General features: G+C 40.0%; 1 protein-coding gene across 5 annotated transcripts in view; it reads left to right on the top strand.

Moving 5' to 3' along the window:
• Positions 1-18,587, top strand: part of CLIP2 (CAP-Gly domain containing linker protein 2) — an 82,495-nt gene extending 63,908 nt beyond the window's left edge. For 4 of the 5 annotated variants that reach the window (XM_087926512.1, XM_087926508.1, XM_087926504.1 and 1 more), the window contains 7 exons: positions 909-966; positions 2,198-2,281; positions 3,419-3,575; positions 4,639-4,798; positions 7,873-8,058; positions 11,957-12,019; positions 13,318-18,587. In XM_087926512.1, the coding sequence (XP_087782638.1) occupies positions 909-966; positions 2,198-2,281; positions 3,419-3,575; positions 4,639-4,798; positions 7,873-8,058; positions 11,957-12,019; positions 13,318-13,329 (720 nt within the window). In that variant the 3' untranslated portion in view covers positions 13,330-18,587. Of the gene's footprint in view, positions 1-908; positions 967-2,197; positions 2,282-3,418; positions 3,576-4,638; positions 4,800-7,872; positions 8,059-11,956; positions 12,020-13,317 lie in introns of those variants that run through there. The other variant, XR_015742142.1, reaches the window with a different exon arrangement.
• Positions 18,588-20,052: the final 1,465 nt, after the last annotated feature.

The following is a 20,052-nucleotide window of genomic DNA, read 5'->3' as shown; positions in this document are numbered from 1 at the left end:
TCACAGCATCCTCGGTATCATGTGATCAAAATCGGAGCATTTGGCAGCCTGCATGTATTTTATCATCCCAGGGGGATGTGATTGCCATTTGCAACTTCCCAGCTGGCTTCCGACACACAAAGTCAATAAGGGGTTATCAATAAGGACTATCTGCAATGCTATACTACAACTCCCTGTTTCTTAACTTTGGAATAAGACAAGCTATGAAATCGTGATTGAAATGAATTTAACATTCCAAAGCTTCTGTTGAAGCTGGGAACAATGATTTTGTTAAGACAGGAAACTGATTTGGGGGTTCATAGATCAGTTTGAGTCCACAGGTGATAAACTACTAGCTACAAAACTTCTGGTTTGATTGCTGCAAGCCACAAAATTTGATTGCATGCAAGAGAGAAAGCTCATGTATGTTTTATTAAGACGCATCATTTATTCATTCAGAGGTTACAAAGCTTGTTTCAATAGTTCATGAGATTTTACTTTGATATGATAAAAGCAAAACATTCGATCTTTACTGGAGGGTATGTATAAAACTAGCCATGTCTGTCATAAATCAATGGAAGGTATAAACATGGAAGAGAGCCAGTTAATGTAGTGGTTAAGGCCCCCATAGTAGAAATTGAAACTGGCAGTTCTAGTCCTGCTTAAGCACAAAGGCAGCTGGGGCCAGTCACTCTTTCTCAGCTCTAGGAAGAAGGCAATGGCAAGCCAAGAAAGCTTCAGGAAGTTTATCCAGGCAGTTGCCAGGAGTTGAAACTGATTTGAAGGCATAAATAGACATAAACATTAAAAGCACCAATAGAATTGATTTCAGGTGTTGTCCAGAAGATCTGATGGGTATGCACATTTGTGCATCCTTCATTCAATTCACATTAACCAATATTGTTTATGGTTTTTTTATGTTTCTTTAGATGATTGAAACAAATGACATTTCAGAAGAAAAGATCAAAATGAAACAAGCAATGGAAGGTAAGAGTGCATCACTTTTTGGGATCGTGGACTTGAACATAATGAATAGAAATACTGTATTGCTTCATTTGACAGAAGTTTCTGTTCCTGCTTGGGTCATCACTCACTATTTTCATCTAAATCAGGAGTCTCCAACCTTGGCAACTTTAAGCCTTGGTGGACTTCAACTCCCAGAATTTCCCAGCCGGCAAAGCAAAGCTGGCTGAGGAATTCTGGGAGTTGAAGTCCACCAGGCTTAAAGTTGCCAAGGTTGGAGACTCCTGATCTAAATGCTGTGCTCAGGCCTACAAAATGCCCCTCACCCAAAAATGGTAGTATCACCTGGTACAGGACTACAGCTCTGGCTTATATACAGTCTGCTCCTCTTTAGAAGTTGAGAGTTTGGAAACCTGTGGCCCACTTTCATCTGCCTTTTGACAAAGAACTTCTACCAGTGTTATCTCAGACTTCTGCTAAAGCTGCTTCTCTAGCATTGAGGAAAACTGAAAGCACAAGAAGAAATGCCCTGATCCAGTTACATTGCCTTTCTCCTAAACATATAATTTAGTGAAGAAGACATGCCTTCAGGCTAATGAAAAAGAATTCCCAAGCAGAGTTCCTTAGTTTGGTGTCCTCCTAAATACGTTGGACCCCTATGTGCTTTGGTGTGGGCTTAAATGGAGGTTGGGGTTTTCAGGGGTGGGATTCAAATTTTTAACAACCGGTTCTATGGGCGTGGCTTAGGTGGTGGGCGTGGCTTGGTAGTCATGTTAGGTGGACGTGGCTTGGTGGTCATGTTATTGGCTGGGTGTGGCCAACTCAACATCACTCACATCGAGGCACACATCTGCTTGCCTGGCCTTTTGTGACTGTGGGGATGCTGCAACAGTCGTAAGTGTGAAAAATGGTCATAAGTCACTTTTTCAGTGCCATTGTAACTTTGAATGGTCACTCCACACAAGCAAAGTATCAGCAAAGGAGGGAAAAAGAAACTCCAGAGAAGTTCCAGAGACAAGAAGTCTAGTCCTGCCAAGAATGTAATAAGGGTTAATGGAGAGGCAGTTTCCTTAAGCAACACCAGAATGTTTCCTTCCTGCCTTCCTTACAGGATTAGTCCAGTAATTTCTTCTAACAACTGGTTCTCCGAACTGCTTAGAATGTTAACCGGTTCTAGCAAATAGGTGTGAATTGGTAGAATCCTACCCCTGGGGGTATTAAAGTATTGTTTTCAGCAATTCCTTTACTTCTACAGATTTCCAGGACAAATTGAGTAAGAAAGACAAGGAGGTGTCATCACTTGTCTCCCAGACGGATACTCTAAGGGCCCAAGTAAGTGGTAAGTCTCAATGGGCTGGTGTTGGTCAATATGGAAGTATTTTGGTCGTGTGTGCAGTGGTGGAATTCAATTTTTTTTACCACCGGTTCTGTGGGTGTGGCTTGGTGGATGTGGCAGGGGAAGATTACTGCAAAATCCCCATTCCCTCTGTACCCCACTAACCTGCTTTCCAGCTCCATTCTCCTGTGCAGGGCAACAGAAGAAGACCCAGCCAATCAGCTGGGACTCGGGAGGCAGAAAATAGATGGGGGCTGAGCCAGTCAGAGGTGGTATTTTCTGGTTCTCTGAACTACTCAAAATCTCCGCTACCGGTTCTCCAGAACTGGTCAGAACCTGCTGAATACCCACCTCTGGGCATGTGCATAGGAATGTTTATGCAGTGTCAAAACTGCATTCCTTCAGAATAGAGATGATCTGATAAGAAAGAAAATAAAGAATTTCCTACCTGTAAAAAACAAGCAAATAGGGTGGAAAGGAAGGATAGAGTAGGCCAGTGATGGTGAACCTTTTTGACACAAAGTGCCCAAACCGGAACACGAACACACACCAGAGTGCTGGATACCTAAAGACCAGCTGGCCAGTGCGCATGCATGTGCCGGCCAGCTGGTCTTTGGGTTTCCGGTGCTCCACCATGCATGAAGACCAGCTGGCCAGTGCTGGAAACTGGAAGAGCAGCTGGCAACAGTGCACATGCCCACAGAGAGGGCTCTGGTGCCACCTCTGGCACACATGCCATAGGTTCACTATCAAGGGACTAAACTAAAATGTCAATTCCATAGGTTCAGCAATTTTTTCTATTTTAGGAGAGATGGGAGAATTTGTAATGGTTGGCATTTTAATTGGTGGAGCTGAAAAATTCACCTCCCCTACTTAAGATGACTAACCAGATTTGGGTGATATTGCACCAACTCATGATAATTTATTTGTCTCTGATCTGTTGGCTACGATGGCTAGAGCTTATGAGAGTTGTACTTCAGCAACATCTAGGAAGTCTCAAATTCTCCACTCCAGATGCATTAGCCCAACCTGGCTCGTGCAAACGTTTTTCTCTCCCTACCTTGCCATGGGCTCCAGTTCGGTTTATTCTGTGTTGTTGTTTTTTTGTTCTCCCATCTTCTCTTTCTTTCTGTTTGCCAGCACTGGAAAATAGATGCAAGAGCTCTGACAAGAAGGCGGATTCTTTGTTGAAAGAAAAGAAAAGGCTGGAAGCAGATCTAGAAACAATGTCAAGAAAAACCCACGATGCTTCTGGTCAGCTGGTTCTGATCAGCCAGGAGCTATTAAAAAAGGAAAGGTCAGTCTTCTCTCCACCCAGAGACAGCATGACATATTTAGAGCATTGGGATTAGGAACCCCAGTTATGATAATAATAGAATCTATAAATGGTTCCAAGGAAACCTTGGCTTCTATGCAGAGTACTGACCCTACTCGTTTTGGGGAGAACTCTAAAGCTGGAAATGTCTACTATAAAACATTCTGATTATTCTGAAGTTTCCTGAATGGGGCAGCTTTTCAGCATCTTCCAGGTAATATCATTTAGAATTTCCAACCTTTGAGTAAGCAGGTTCTAAATTCAGGAAATTCCTATCCTAAACATTAGTAAGAAAAACTAGGTTAGGAAAAGTCTATAGTTCCAAAACAGGTAAGAGTCTGCCTTTCTGTCTTTCTGACCTTTCTTTCTGTCTTTCTGTCTTTCTGACCTTTCTTTCTTTCTTTCTTTCTTTCTTTCTTTCTTTCTTCCTTCCTTCCTTCCTTCCTTCCTTCCTTCCTTCCTTCCTTCCTTCCTTCCTTCCTTCCTTCCTTTTCTCCCTTCCTTCCTTCCTTCCTTCCTTCCTTCCTTCCTTCCTTCCTTCCTTCCTTCCTTCCTTCCTTCCTTCCTTCCTCTCTTCTTCCTTCCTTCCTTCCCTCCTTCCATCTCCCTTCCTCCCTTCCTCCCTACCTGATTTGGAGCAGGGCCTTCTCACAGTTGCTGCTTCAGTTATGGAACTGTCTTAGATAATTGACTCCCAGATTATTAATTATTAGATGGCAACTATCAAATACAACAGTTGGATTAAGTAGTACCTCCTTATTGATGGAAGGCTTTTTAGCTGTCATATTGCACTTTTAAAAGCATAAATAAATTATACAATTTTTGTTATCTCTTACTCCTAAAGGAGGCCAGAGTAGTATACAGAATGCACACACATATACGTCTCCATCCCACTTGTTGAATACCGACTGAAAGCAAATAAATACATCAATAAAAGCTAAAAGCAGTTCCAGTATTAGAATCAAATTCGTTGAGATATTTGATAGATTCTCTCCCACAGGCAGGCTGAGATCTCTTTCCGAACTTCTCTCCACTCTTCCTGCAGAAGCTTGAATGAGCTGCGGGCGTTGCTAATGGAAGCCAACCGGCATTCGCCTGGCCCTGAGCGAGACTTAAGCCGCGAGGTGCACAAAGCCGAGTGGAGGCTGAAGGAGCAGAAGCTCAAAGATGACATCAAAGGACTGCGAGAAAAACTCAGCATCCTGGTGAGGACAGGGCGGGTGGAAAATTTAGGGCTGGTTAGTCCAGCTGATACACATCCTATGCAGAGCCTCAGCAAGGCAGTTTTGCCTGGATGAGGTACATTGCGGAGGAAATACGATTCACCCCATCACAGTGGAATAATTGCATGAATTATGAAAAGGAGGACTAGGGGTTGACATGATAGCAGTCTTCCAATATCTCAGGGGCTGCCACAAAGAAGAGGGAGTCAAGCTATTCTCCAAAGCCCCTGAGGGCAGGACAAGAAGCAATGGGTGGAAACTAATCAAGGAGAGAAGCAACCTAGAACTAATGAGAAATTTCCTGACAGTTAGAACAATTAATCAGTGGAACAACTTGCCTCCAGAAATTGTGAATGCTCCAACACTGGAAGTTTTTAAGAAGAGATTGGGCAACCATTTGTCTGAATTGGTGTAGGGTTTCCTGCCTAATCAGGGGGTTGGACTAGAAGACCTCCAAGGTCCCTTCCAACTCTGTTATTCTATTCTAATTACTTTGTAGAGATCGATTCTGGACCTTCCTCAGACTTTCCAATACAGGTAATCCTCAACTTGCAACCATTTGCTTAGCAACATTTTGAAATTACAACAGCCCTGAAAAAAGTGCCTTGCAACCAATCCTCATATGACCCCTACAACATCCCCATGGTCATATGATCAGAATTTGTGTGCTTGGCAACTGGCATGTATTGATCACATTTATGACAGTTACAACATGCCAAGGTCATGCAGTTGCCATTTGGAACTCTCCCAGTTGGCTCCGAACAGGCAAAGCCAATGGGGGAAGCTGGATTCACTTTACAGCCACGTGATTCACTTATCAACTGCAATGATTCACTTAACAACCATGACAAAAAAGGTGAAATCGGGCACGATTTCTCCGACAGCTGCATGGCTTAGCAACAGAAATTCTGGTCCCTACTGTAGCCATAAGTTGAGAATTACCTGTAAGTGGAAGAGGATGCTGTGCATACAGTACACATGTGCAAAGCCTCTTTTGTCAATTGGCTGTGCAGAGGGGGCCACAGAAGTGATGGAAAGTTGTGCAGCATCTTCAGAAGCAGGAGACCTCATTGGTTCAGGAAACAATGCTGAAGGACTGGCTGACTTGATGTTTTTCAGCATGAAACTTTTTTATAACTTTGCCAACTCTCATCTTGGTGTCCATATCAGTGAGCCAAGAAGCAAAGATCATAAGGTGCTCCCTTAATGGACTTATGTTACTGTCTGAGCAAAAAAAAAATCCATTCTAGTGGAATTTCCAAAGAATTCCATTCTAGCGGTGCTAGTGGGGGCTCCACATGAGCTTAGACCATATCCAGGACATTGGGAATCACTTCCTGTTTCAGAAGATTAGAGAAAATTGAGAAAGAGATTAGCACGATTTGGAGGAAGAATAGTTTGCTTACTCCTGCAAAAGAGTTTCACTGAGCCTTGAATCCGTAGGTTTTCTCCTAAATTCTCTTCTCCTACACAGGTAGGAGAAGTCTTTAGCAGATTTCCCATTAAACTCAGTTTATCAGGTTAGAAATCATGAATTCATAACTCCGGTTCATTTGCAAGCCATCTTCAGAAAGTTGCTTGAAATTGCTTCTCACATTTAATTATTCATGGATTGAATGACCCAGCAAACTACGTTCTCTTCAGTTAGGCAGGATTGCTTTAGACAGTTCAAAGCATTTTTTGATGAATTGTCGCTAACTTGAATGATAATTCTGACAGGTCATAAAATATTCGATTCCTTTTCCCTGTGACATCCCTCCGTGCACTTGGGGGGTCATTAAGATTTATTCTATACTGCTTTCGAAGGTGTGCATAAACCTCAGGGGTAGGATTCAAAAATCCCAGCAGCCAGCTCGCTGCCCAGTCGCTGGGTGGGCGTGGCCATGATGGGCGTGCCCTACCAAAACTTTGGGGAGGTTGCCTTCCCAAGGGTCCAGAGGCCTCCCTCGGGCCTCTGGGAGGGCGAAAACGGCCTCCCCCGGGCTCTGGAGGCCCTCCGGAAGCCGGAAACAGGCCCATTTCTCTCTCTCTGAGAGCCTCCTCATGGACCCTGCACTTACCTGCATCGAAAATGCTGCGTGGAGATTCCTGGGTGGGATGGCATGGGCAGCCGGTCGGTTCAAATACCGGTTTGGCGAACCAGTTGCAAATTTAATATCCATTTCATTCGAACCGGTCTGAACCGGTAGAATCCCACCCCTGATAAACCTCACAGGCTTTAGCCTTTAAGACTGTACCTTTCAGTAGGAAATTAAAAGTTTTTTATGGGCTGAGAAAGCACTTTGACCTTGAAACAGTTTATGGAGTGAGGAAGTGAAGGATGTTTTACTTCTTGCTTTTTGCAAGGTTTACCTAACTACAACCCTGCGCCACTATTATCTTTATCATTCTCAGTTTCTACATAAGAAAGACGTTCCCTTTATGGACTTAAGAGAGGTGACAAATTCCTGATAGGGAGACCCAGAATTCAATCTCTAAACCAGGGATGTTGGAGTTGAAGTCCACCAGTCAGAATGGGTCCATTGTTCCCCACCTCTGCGTCTTAACTCTGCCTTTTAATATTATTGTTAAATATTATTATTAAATTATTATTTAATATCATTACTAAATTATTATTAATATTTATTTAATCTGTTATTTAATACTTAATGTGTTAAATTTATATTTACCGACTAAGAAATAAAGGGAGACTAATTTAGATCTATTTCAAGCTATTTAGCTCTCGTCAGCTAGCCATAATCTTCTGGGATTCAAACTCAGGCTACTTACATATTAGGTAGATGTATTAATCTCTAAGCCACAGGCTCTCCTTGCTTTGCTGGCTATACCTAGGGAGAGATTATGTGTTTGAAGCAGTATGCTCCATCCCATATTTGACCAGGTTGCCCTGATTAAAAAAACAATTAATATTTAATATATTCAAAAGATCTCCCACCTTTGCTTCTCCTTTCCCCCTTTGGATGCGGATTTAATACTTTCTCCTGATTTCCTATAAATGAATGCAGCAGATAGTTATCTAATTCCTTATTTTATTTTTTAAAAAATGAAATATCCAGGACAAAGAAAAAGCAGTCACGGATCAGCGGCGGTATTCCCTTATTGATCCTTCTTCGGAGACAGAGATTCTCCGGTTGCAACACCGGCTGGTCAGCACTGAGGATGTCCTGAGGAACGCCTTGGAGCAGGGCCAGCAAATGGAAAAGCTGATGGAGGCTATGCGCAACTGCTCTGAAAAAGCACAGGTCAGTCTTTCGTGGCCATATCTGGAGTGGACCCGGCTAGGGAGGTTACATGTCAATTCTCTATAATCTACTTCAGCGGGGTCAAACTTGATTTCATTAAGTGCCTCATCAGGGTTGTGCTTGACCTGGGGTGGGGGTGGGGGGCAGCAGAGGTGGTATTCATCAGATTCTGACCAGTTCTGGAGAATCGGTAGTGGAAATTTTGAGTAGTTCAGAGAACTGGCAAATACCATCTCTGAATGGAGATTTTACAGTATCCTTCCCCTGCCACACCCACCAATCGGTAGTAAAAAAAATTGAATCCCACCACTGGGGGGGGGGTAGGGGGGGCACGGCCAGCTCCCCATCCTGAAGCCCTCGGCCAGCGAAAACGGAGCCCAAGAGATGTTTGCTTTTGCTGGCAGAGGCACTGCGGCCCAGTCCTTTACTGTTTCAAGGGCGGTGGCACATGCCAGATCTAAGCACCCTGCTGGCCGGATCCAGATTGTGGGCCTTGAGTTTGACACCTCTGCTCTACTTGCTGTTAAAAGAAACTAAGAATTGGACTTAATCCTGGTTTCTCAACCCTTGCAATGAGAGGTCCTGCAGTATTGTCTTGTTTACACATTCACAAATGGAGGGGTCTGTTTGCTCTAATCTGTAGCTTTGGGGTTAGTGCAATTCTATTTCTAAATTTTTTTCTTTATTAACTTAACCTACATCCCTCCTTTATTATTTTTATAAACAATTCAAAGCAGTGAACTTACAGATAGTCCTTGACTTATAACCATTCGCTTGGTGTCTATTCGAAGTTACAACAGCATTGAAAAGAGTTGACTTATGACCTGTTTCCACATATAAGACCATTGCAGCATAAAATGGGGGCAAAACTCACTTAATAACTGTCTTGTTTAGAAAAGGAATTTGGGGTTCAAATGACTATCCTTACCTCTTTCCTTATTGGAAAGCCACCATCCCAATCGGGAGGAGGCCTCAAGTGGGATATTAGTCTGGACTCATGAAGTAAACGCAAGAGGACAAGGCCTAACCTTCCTGAATGTCTTTGAGTCTTACCTAGTATTTCCCATGCAAAAGCTGCCAATTTGGAGAGATCCCTGTGAAGTAGGCATAGAACAATAAAGTTTGGTTGTTCGTGCCTGACGTTACTCTTCCTATTTTTCCACAACAATCCCGTGAGGTGGGTTGGACTGGCCCAAAGTCTCCCACCTGGCTTTCATGCCCAAGGCAGGATTGGAACTCATAGTCCCCTGTGGCAAAAAGGTCATTAAATGGTGCACTGCTCACTTAACTGCCTTGCTCAGCAATGAAAATTTTGGACTCAAGATCGTAAGTTGAAGACCACCTATTTTTCTGCAGTCAGTAAACAACTGAACATGCGTATAATTTGACCCCAAATATTTGAAATTTCATGAATGTATTATTGTTATTTTAGCTAAGCCTCTTGTTATTCAAAGAGGAGATTAATATGGAAATACTTTCAGTTTATATTTTAATAAAACATTATAGCTTTTTATTGATTTTCTTTTCCCTAATGTCTCATATTTCTTCTTTACATCACATAAAACTGTTCATTTTTAATGAAATTCTATCTCTTTTTTTTTTTTGAAAATTTTATTTGGGTTTTCACAAAAACAAAATACAAATAAAACATCTTTTTTGAAAGTAGCATGGTCCCAGGTTATCACTTCTTCATACAGACACAAAACTCAATTTCATGCTCATTTTTATATTCTATTCCATATCTTATATTATTTTACATTTTATATTTTCTACATAGTTTTTCCCCTCTTTTAATTTTCTCAACTTTGTTTTAATTATCTCATCTCAATTCAAATAATTATATTTATACTTTTGTCTGTCCTGTTTCAATTTCACATTATCTTTTCTTATTAAGCAAATTTTTCCCTGTAATTACCAATTAGAGCATGACACCTTTATATCCTTTAATTTTATCCATTCAAACTCTTATTTAAGCTTCAATGTATACCTTTAAGATTATAGCATTCAATATAATACACAATTTCAAATCGAGTTCTGCTTGGTACATTGTTAAAATAGAGACTATATTCTTAAAAAGAAAAAATTATATATATTTATTTATTTATTTATATATATATGTAAATAAAACACACATTCCATTCCAGTTCAATTCTATCATTAATATGCATTAACATCTTAACTTCTTTAACATTTGTTTTCAATTAAATATCATACTTCCTTGGGAACACTTATAAACTTTCCATAGTTAATTCTTTTTTTCCATATTTCTCACTTATATTTTTATAAATCATTACTAATAATTAAAAATGTTCCCTTTTAATTCAATCATTTTAATTCATTTATTTATTAACAAACATCCCACTACATTACAGTAAATATTTTATCCATCATATTTTCTAAAATTATTTCTATTTGTAATATAACAATGCTACCTTTGCAGAATCCCTTTTGCAATTAAATTTTCACCCATTATCTCTAAACAAGCTTATGGTTACAATCCTTATATCTTTTCTCTGTTTCTCCATTTCTTGTTTCTGTTTTTTACAACTTCTTTTCCTTGCCTTCTCCCCCCTCTTCTTCTCCCTCCCCTTTTTACCCCCTCATCTCTCTACTTCTAACTCTCTCATCTGTAATCCCCTCTTCTGTTGCTTTCTAATATTATACTTATCTTTCAAATTGTTCTTCTTTTTGGTTGTTTTTTCTAGTCTTAAACCTTTCACTCTCTTTTCCCCCTTTTCTTTTTTCCCCCCACTTAAAATTATTTGATCATTAAAGATGGCTTCTTCTTTGTCCCAATCTTCTTGTTCTGCAAGCGTTTCTTGTTGCTTCTCATAGTTCCAGATCTCCATTTCTAAGAATTGAAACACGAAGCCAAAAGAACTTCTCCCTTCTTGTGCATCTTCTTTCCATTTTTTAAGTTCCGTTTTCAGTTCTTCTAAGAATGATACCATTTTAAAAACTTTTAAACAACCACACGGTTAATTTTAGTCATCTAGATGCAAAAACCAAAAATCACCAAATAATCCAAATAATCCAAGGCTGTTTCTACTTGCTTCTTTTTTCCACTTTCTTTTCCTGGGTTTCTATTATTTTGTTACCAAGTTTCAAATAAAATGTATCTTTGAGGAATCTTGTTAAAATTTCACTGTAAGTTCCTTTTAATTACAGTTCCATTCCTTAATTCCAGGCAGTCTCCTCCATTTTTCCAGATCCTGCCCTTCTATTCTTTTTTTTTCTCCTTTCCTGCTTTTAAAAACTTTTAAATGTCCAGAAATCTTTATTATCCCTTTGACTTTTATTTTCAGCTTAGATGCCTATTAATGTCAAAGTGGATTTTTTTTTTCAATTTCTTGCTTAAGTCTCTTAGCAATCAGTATAAGGAAGGAAAGAAAAAAAACCTAATCCTTTCCCTTCTCTCTCTCCTTCGCAGCTTCAAAATCTTCTTTGGGAACAATGTTGTTAAGTTTAAATTCCAGGGTACCTTATTTGTTGCTTTTGCTATTTGACCCGGTCAACCAAAATTTTCTCTTCTTATCTTCCTCCTGCACATTCTTTTCCGGTCGAGTTCTTCTTTGTGGTGACCATTTCTGACCACTGCTACAACCGCCTTTGGGAAAGGGAATAATGGCCAGCTGGGGAGGAGAGATGTGGCTCTCCTCAACCCTGCAGGCAGTCTCCTCCCTCTTCACCACCGCTACGGGGTGACTTAGCCCCAAAACCAGCCGGCTCGGGGCGCTCCAGTGGCGAGCACAGATCGAAGCCTCGGAGAGACGAGGTTTCGGTCTGTCACCGAAGAAGCTCAAAACGGAATTCTCAAATTCTATCTCTTTTTAATGCATTGTCCAATTGTGTGAATTCATAAATCATCTGTGACCAAAGCTCTTTTTAAAAATTTTAGACTATTGGAAACTCTGGATCTGCTAATGGAGTCCATCAGCAGGAAAAGTCTCACAAACAGGAGGTTGGTGACTCTAAATATCTTTCATGTAATAATTTCTCCAGTTCCACTTCTGACTTTATTCCTGAAATTGAGATAGCAGGTATCTTATCTGCTTATTGTGTAAGGTAGGTGCAATTAGAAGTTGTAGCTTCGAGTGTTTTTAATATTAATTACTTTCTTCTCCAAATTGAAACAGGTTCATTCTGCTTTTTTAAAAAAACCCTGCAATTGTCCATTTTTCCCCCCGCAGAAATGGAATCTTGCTGTAGTAGATGATCATATCAGTTATTCAGCAAATGTCCATAAATGATATTTTTTTAGGCAAAGTTTATTTTAACTCTTTTCTTTCTGACAACTCCAGCTGATCTCAGATATGTTGGTCTAAGCCAGGGATGACAAACTCTATTTCATTGAGGGCTGCATCAGGGTTGTGTTTGACCTCGGGGGAGGCGGGGTGAGCGTAGACAAGGTAGGCATGGACAGCATGACATCACTCATGGAGGGGGGCGCCTGTGGTAGCCCAAGTGCTCTGCCAATGAAAACGGGCTCCCGAGCTCTGTTTTCAGATGTGACAGCCTCCTGCAACCCTCTGCCAGCGAAAACGGGGCTCGGGGGGGACCATGTGTAGTCCTTCTGAGCTCTGTTTTCAGCTGGGACAGCGTCCTGCAACCCTTTGCCAGTAAAATGGACTTTGCAAGGGCCACGTGCAGCTCTCCCAAGCTCCGTTTTTGCTGGCAGAGGCATCATGGGCTGTTTCCAAGGCGACCCCGTGGGCTAGATCTGGCACCTAGGACTTGAGTTTGACAGCCCTTGTCTAAAGCCATTCAAAGGCTGAACCAGGAAGCAGGTTAGTTAATTGTTGTGACCTTTGACCTAGGCCTTTCAAGACGATTAAGATGTCATCATTTTGGACTGCCTCTGGAAACCTACCAATGTTACTTGGAAAGAGGGCAAAAAACCAGCCATCACAAGCTTTAGAAGACAGAATTTGTAGTTCAGGATTGAACTGTGGGGTCCTTAGTGCTCTCTGAGCTCAGTGGTTTTCTTGCAGATGTTTCATTACCAAACTAGATAGCATCATCATTGATGGCCGTCCCCCCATATCATTCACTTAGCAACTGTGAATTCACTTCCTGACCATAGTGATTCATTTAACAACTGTCACAAGGGAAATAAAATTGAATCCATCATTTGATGACCCTCTTTATGGCCAACCACAATTACGACCATAATGGGCAGGGTCTTACTGTCATAAGTCAAGGACTGCTTGTATTTAATCATGAGCACTGAATCAGATTCCTAATCCGTATCTCTTACAGGAGAAACACTGATGGAAAAGAAGGAAGGAAGGAAGGAAGGAAAGGAATATGGAAATCATTGGATCTGTTGTTGAGAAGACGGAAACTTGGAGATGCCTCCCTCAAGCACCACCAAAAGTATTTCCATTCTGTGAACCAAGTGGAAGTCAAGAACGACGGTTCCTCCCCGGTGATTTCTTTAGTTCTACGTTGAGTCCAGTTCCTCCAAAGATGCGGTACAGCAGTTGTGCCTATGGCTGAATTTCTCCTTTGCTACCTGCAGCCTTTGGCAGTCATTTTTACTGGCATGGGGTATCATGTCAGGTTTTTGGGGAGGTACTTCCTGCTGCGCCGGCGAGATACCTCATTTCAGTGGCTTTTGAAAGACATTGGAGATTTTTCTAAGCGACGCCCCACCCCCCCTTTTGAATATTTGCTTAAGTAGCTAATAATTTGCACAGATGCATTCAGATTTCCCCCTCCAGATCCGCCGGATGGACCCTGGTTACAGGTCTGCAAAAGAGCTAAGATCGAGTACCATTGACCGTAGGGAACAACCCAGTGTCTGTTTGAAAAGAATCTCTGTCCTCTACTTAAGCAAACAAACAAACTCTTTTGAGGTCAGAAATATAGAGACTTTGCTTAAACCTAATGATGTAACATGGGATACGCCTTTTGGGGTGGACCTTCTCTAACTTATTTTAACTTCAGTAATGATCAAGTCATTGGTGATTTTAGAGTTTTTGAGCCAATGGTGGACTTCTAAGCTGGTGCCCGTATAGTTACATCTCTCATCTATTCAGAGATACATCTTCTTTAAGCCAATGATGGTTAGCCCTTGAAACTAAAGTTGAGATTGACCCAGAGATCTAATCAGCAACTCTCTGGTGGTAGCTGAGATGTCCTTGTTTTGAGGGTGGAGCGGGGTGGCATTTTTTTTCCTTTCTCTTTGACTTATTACGCTTGAAATTCTGAAACACTTTCCCAATATAGGCTAAGGCTTCTTCTTTTTATTTATTTTTTTAATAAATAAAACTAAATTAAACTTAGGCCCCATTTACACATGCAGCAGAATTGAAAGGTTTTCATCCAAATAAGATGCCTTTCAAGTATTTTGGATTTCAGCTTCCAATCATTAAGACAGAACTGCAAAAAAAAAAAAAAAAACTGAGAAGGGGAAATCCAAAATATGCGGAGAATAGGTTGCCTGGCTCTGTGCTTCTGTTCTGCACAGATCAGTCTATTTGTATGTTCTGCCAACGCAAATAACAAGGAAAGTAGCTTGTTTGAGGTGAAAAGGGAAGAAAGTAGCTTATTTGGGGTGAAGGACAGAAGAATTCGAGCTAACCTTCAGAGCACAAGTTGCTTTGCAGCCTGTGGTAACAATCTTCAGATAGTATGTTCTCCCTTGGTTTTCTTGCATGTATAAATTTGAGACCCAGATGAATTTCCCCAGATGAGAAGATGTCTTAAGTGTTTAAATATGAATGGTTGGAGCAAGAATGTTCGCTTGTGTGTTTATATGGGGTTTTTTTTCTCCTTTTTTCTGCTAGTGGTACACAGGTTTGAAAGAGAATGAGTGCTGTCTTACAAAATGCCTTCTTTTGTAAACGTGGCTTTGTTAAAAGAAGCTGACTAGAAATTGGTGCTAAGTAGAGAGAACCTAAGAAGTGGTTCAGAGGAACCATCTTTCCTCCGAGAAAGGTCTACTTTCCCCTCACCCCCAGAGTGAGCGTTCATTCTCTTCATTCCTCCTCCCCCCAAATACTACATTGTGGTTTTCTCAATCCCACCACCACTAGGGGATTTGAGGATTTCAGAGGAACAAAAAGTCCACATTGTTGTGAGTTCTAGTAACCATCCGAAGCAAGAACACATTACTGCTATTCTCATCAAACTCAGAGATGCCAGCTGAAAAGAGCAAAGTAAACAAGAGTCCAGATGGCTGACTGGCATTCAGAAAGATGTATCCTACAGGTTGAATTGATGCTAGTCTGTTGGCATAGTTTCAAAGACTGTTACGGAAACACAAACCCTTTGAAAGAGGGCGATGGAATTTGAAAACAAAGAGCTTATCATGCATACATGTTCTTTCTTCCTGTAATCCTAACCATGTAACCCTAGTCCTGTGGCCTCTCACGTATAAAATCCCAGGGCACCAAAGGTCCAAACAGCTGAACCTTGGAACAAGTGAGCTGCCTGCTCTAATGAGGTATGGAATTCAACTGGACCCCTTTTTTTGGTACTTAGACCAGATTATTCCACTACTTCTTTATGCCTCTTAGGCTCTGCTTCTTACCTTGAGAGGGTTGAATTTAGAACCAGGATGCTATCTCGGAGCTTCACATTTGGTGTCCTCTCCATGAGATTATTTGTTGTAGGGATCTGGTGATGGAGAATGTAGGGTTCCAATTGAGAAACTGTCTCCCTGGGCTCTGATCAGGCATTTTAAGATTGCGAATGTGGTTTTTTGCTGCTTTTTCTTTTAAGGTGGCCAACTGATTCTCATTGAAAACTGCTACCTAGGAGGAAGTGCCATGTCAGCGTCATGTATTTTATGATCCTTCAAAAGGCCTTGGACTCTACTTTCATAGTGATGGATTTGCCAGTATGTACAGTAAACTTCCACACACTGATGTCCTCTGGTTTTATTGGGATCTCCAAGCCCACATAAAGATGTCTAGCTTTTGACTATGCTAATTTAGTCTGAAAATTGGAGTCCCAACACTCCAATTGGAGTCATCAGGATGAGGAAAGTTGATTTACAGTATTAAGAAGAATAAGTTACCCATTTGTCTTCATATACCTCTTATTTTTCTTCAGCTCTTTGTCATTTTTCTATTTTCCTTTATTGATTTGTATCACCTGAAATGTTGCTGCTTAATCTTTTTTTCCCCTGCAAAAAAATGGGCAGTGCAAATAATGATGGTGGTATTTTCTAATCAAGTTGTCTTTTTTTTTGCGTTCTGTTTTGATGCACAGGAATTGGAGCAAGCTGACAAGTAAAACCACAGAAAAATAATATTTTTGGGAACTCTAATGAGATGTTATTAGTGTGATAATTCTCAACACAGGGTGTTTTTTTTTTTGCTTTGATAAATTATGTCTATTTGTGGATAAACCAAAAAATCAACTGTTCTACAAATCTTTACCATCTCTTTCTTTTCACTGACACTGTTTTATCATGTCATTAATTAAAGTTACCTTTGGGGAAGTGAATCACAGAAATGGCCAGTATAAGAAGCAGGATCTTGGATATATAAATGAATTAATGTAAAGTTTGCTCCTGCTGGGCTAATTCTATACATTGAACAGTTTAACTAGCCAGAAATAGAAATTGTACCTTGATGTCCAAGTATGGAATCCTGGTTTATTCTACAGCTAAACAAGAGATTGGTGTTGGTTTATGAGCACTGCTATATGCGGGGCAATTAACAGAGAATCCAGGTTCCAATGACAAATGTGTTTTCTTGGGCTAATAGGCAAAAGGAAGTGGGAATTTCTATTTGGCATACTATTCATTCACTATTAGCCAGAATTCATCAGAATTCTAGTTTATTTTTGTGTGCAAACACTGTCTTTGAAAGAACAGTGTCAATTAACTTCTTTAATTTCCATCTTCTGATAGAGAGCTGAGATTATTTGAATCCTTTCCAGCTGCTTGTTCACTTTATTTATTCACCTAATGGCAACATTTATCCATTATGACCCTTAAAAACTGGTAGTAGTTTATCTGCACAGGATTGCAAGCCAAAGTAATTGTGCTATATTACAAGCAAGAGGCCAGTCCATCCTACCATTTTCATCAGGATAAAAAAGAGGGATGGAAAGCAAAATTCAACAACAAAAAACATTATAAAAGTGCTAATATTCCTGGTTTATTTTCCAGCTATTCTAACTTTAAGTAACAGACGGGTTTCTGGGACACTTAATGAAAGTCTGAACTTGTAGCATTGCTGTGTGGTAGATGAGTGGGATGGGCCTGTGACAGTTTACCACAGCCAACTCACCGTAGGACAAATCACTGTGGGATATTATCAAAGAAATGGTGGAACAGAATCATTAAAAAAGGATGCAAAAGGAGGGACAGAATGAAATGTGGATGACAAAAATTAAAAGATTTAAAACATTTATTTTCAATAATTAAATTGAATTGCTAAATTTTCCTGTGGTAAGTTGGCCGCAATGAGTTGGCTGTGGTGAGTTGTCCCCGTCCAGAGTGGGACTGCCAAAAATCCAGAAGGTTTTTTTTTTTTCCCTGTAGGAAACAGCAACTTTGTAAAAATTTTGGCAGCATGGTTGAGAATCTTGTGTCTCCTTTTGAAACGGAAGAGCAGATGTATTCTTCTATATCCTGTGCACATTAGGTTCTCAAACTTGATGCTTTCTTGACTTGCCAGTCTCTAATTCTCATTATACCATGCTGAGAATTTTGTTATAGCCCAATACATCTGGAGGGTACCAAATTTGGGGATACTGCCTTTTGCTATGGTTTATACAATCTATACAATTCTGCGGTGCTGCCTGACTCCTAATCAAGCTATTCTTCAAAGCACCTGAGGGCAGGACAAGAAGCAATGGATGGAAACTGATCAAAGAGAGAAGCAACCTAGAGCTAAGGAGAAATTTCCTGGCAGTTAAAACAATTGATCAGTGGAACAACTTCTCTCCAGAAGTTGTGAATCCTCCAACACTGGAAGTTTTTAAGAAGAGATTGGATAAGTATTTGTCTGAAATTGTATAGAGTTTCCTGCCTGAGCAGGGGGTTGGACTAGACAACCTCCAAGGTCCCTTCCAACTCTGTTATTGCTCTTTGTGTTTCAAATAAATATACGCATTGCCATTTCACAGGAAGTCAAAAACTAGCTCTAGTACAACTATCAATGGAGAGCATTCAGCGTTTATTCTTGAAGAGATATATTAATCCACTAATCCTACCAGTCCAGTTTATCAGGTTCTTGAACAGGAACAGAATCCAGTCAAAACTAAGTATAATAATAAAAATAATGGATAACTTTTTACCCATGTGGTACGTATCCTAATTTTGTAGTTTTAGACACTTTTTTGGCTATCAAATTTTGTTAGACGAAGAAAATTGATTTGACAGCGAATGTCTTATTTTATTATTGCCTTTTTTCTGTTTGTTTCCTCTGTACAAAAAGCTTAACAGATGGGAGTCAAAGTGTAACTACTTCTACAGATTATGTATTCATGTATTACATGCCCCGAGACTGGCTTTCTATAGTGTGATAAACTCATACTAAACCAATAAAAATTGTGGCAGAAGAGAAGTTGCCTCTTGTCTCTCTCCTTGATGAATAATGACACAAAACTGATAAAACTGGAAGATGATGCAACATTCTGAAATGTTTTAAGGTTTTAAAAAAGATTCTAACCCAACATTAGTTGTAATACCAAAGCTTTACTACAGTTAAATACAGAGCAAAGAAATTAAAATTCCAAAAAGGAACACTACTTATTAATTACTAGTCTTTGTTTCAGATTTTTTTTATTTCACCTTTATTATTTTTATAAATGAATAACGCATGGAGGCAAACATGCCCAATAGTACTTCTGCCTCCTATTTTCCTCATAACAATTCTCTGAGGTGAGTTCTGCTTAGAGTGACTAGCCCAAAGTCACTCAGCTGGTTTTCATGCTTGACTAGAACTCACAGTCTCCTGGTTTCTAATCTTTTATCTTTCAACTTTCATTAATATATGGTGGTGGTGGGGAGGATATAAAGTACAAACCTGAAAAAGAAACAAACCTGAAAGCAGTTCATAATAAAAAAAATTACAACTTTGCTTTACAAAGGGAAATCAAGAACAAAATGAAGAAAAACTTTACCAAAATGCATATTCTAATAAAAATACCTAAAACCAAACAGTACGTGTAAATTTATTTTAAAAAACAATTCAGTTTCCATAGTTTCCACATGAATTGAAAAATTGCATTAAGTGGCTATCAGTATGGTAAAAGTTAATGATCAAAATAAAGGACAGTGAGTTTTTGAAAAACAAAGGACAGATTTCTGAAATAGAGAACATTTATGGTCACACTCCATTAATGCTGTATTTTCATTGTAGACAAGAGGACTTGCTTCCAAGCCTCACATGTTACTGCTTACTTGCCTTTTCTCTCTATTTATCCTCACAACAATCCAGAGACACAGTGAAGTTGAAACTACACAACATAGCCCTTAAACTTATATACTGCTTCACCATACTTTATAGCCCTTTCTAGGTGGTATACAGAATCAGCATATTGACCCCAACAATCTGGGTCTTTATTTTACCAACCTTGCGAGGCTGACTTAACCTTGGAGCTGGTCAGGAATTAACTGCTGGCAGTCGGCAGAATTAGCCTGCAATACTACATTCTAACCACTGTGCCATCACAACGTACTGGTTAATCTAGTGTTTCTGAGATTGTGCGATATACAAAACTATAGTTACGACACCACTGAAAAAGTGATTTACAACCAGTTCTTGTGCTTAAAACCATTGCAGTATCCCAAAAGTTAGGTGCTCAGCAACTGGTATGTATTTACAGTAGTTGCAGTGTCCCAGTTCATGTGATGACATGAATTTGATTTGCAATCTTCCCAACTACTTTCTGACAGGCAAAGTGAATTGGGTAAGCTTAATGGCCACAAGACTCACTTAACTAAAGTTACTTGCTTAACCATGGCAAAAAAAAGGTCATAAAATCAGGCACAACTCACTTATCAAATTTTGGTCCCAATTGTGATTG

Source organism: Pseudonaja textilis, chromosome 1, assembly GCF_049901715.1.
Source record: "Pseudonaja textilis isolate UNSWEBS1 chromosome 1, rPseTex1.2, whole genome shotgun sequence".
Lineage (NCBI taxonomy): Eukaryota > Metazoa > Chordata > Lepidosauria > Squamata > Elapidae > Pseudonaja > Pseudonaja textilis.
The sequence above is the reverse complement of the archived record's forward strand: the minus strand, read 5'-3'. Positions and strand labels throughout refer to the sequence as shown.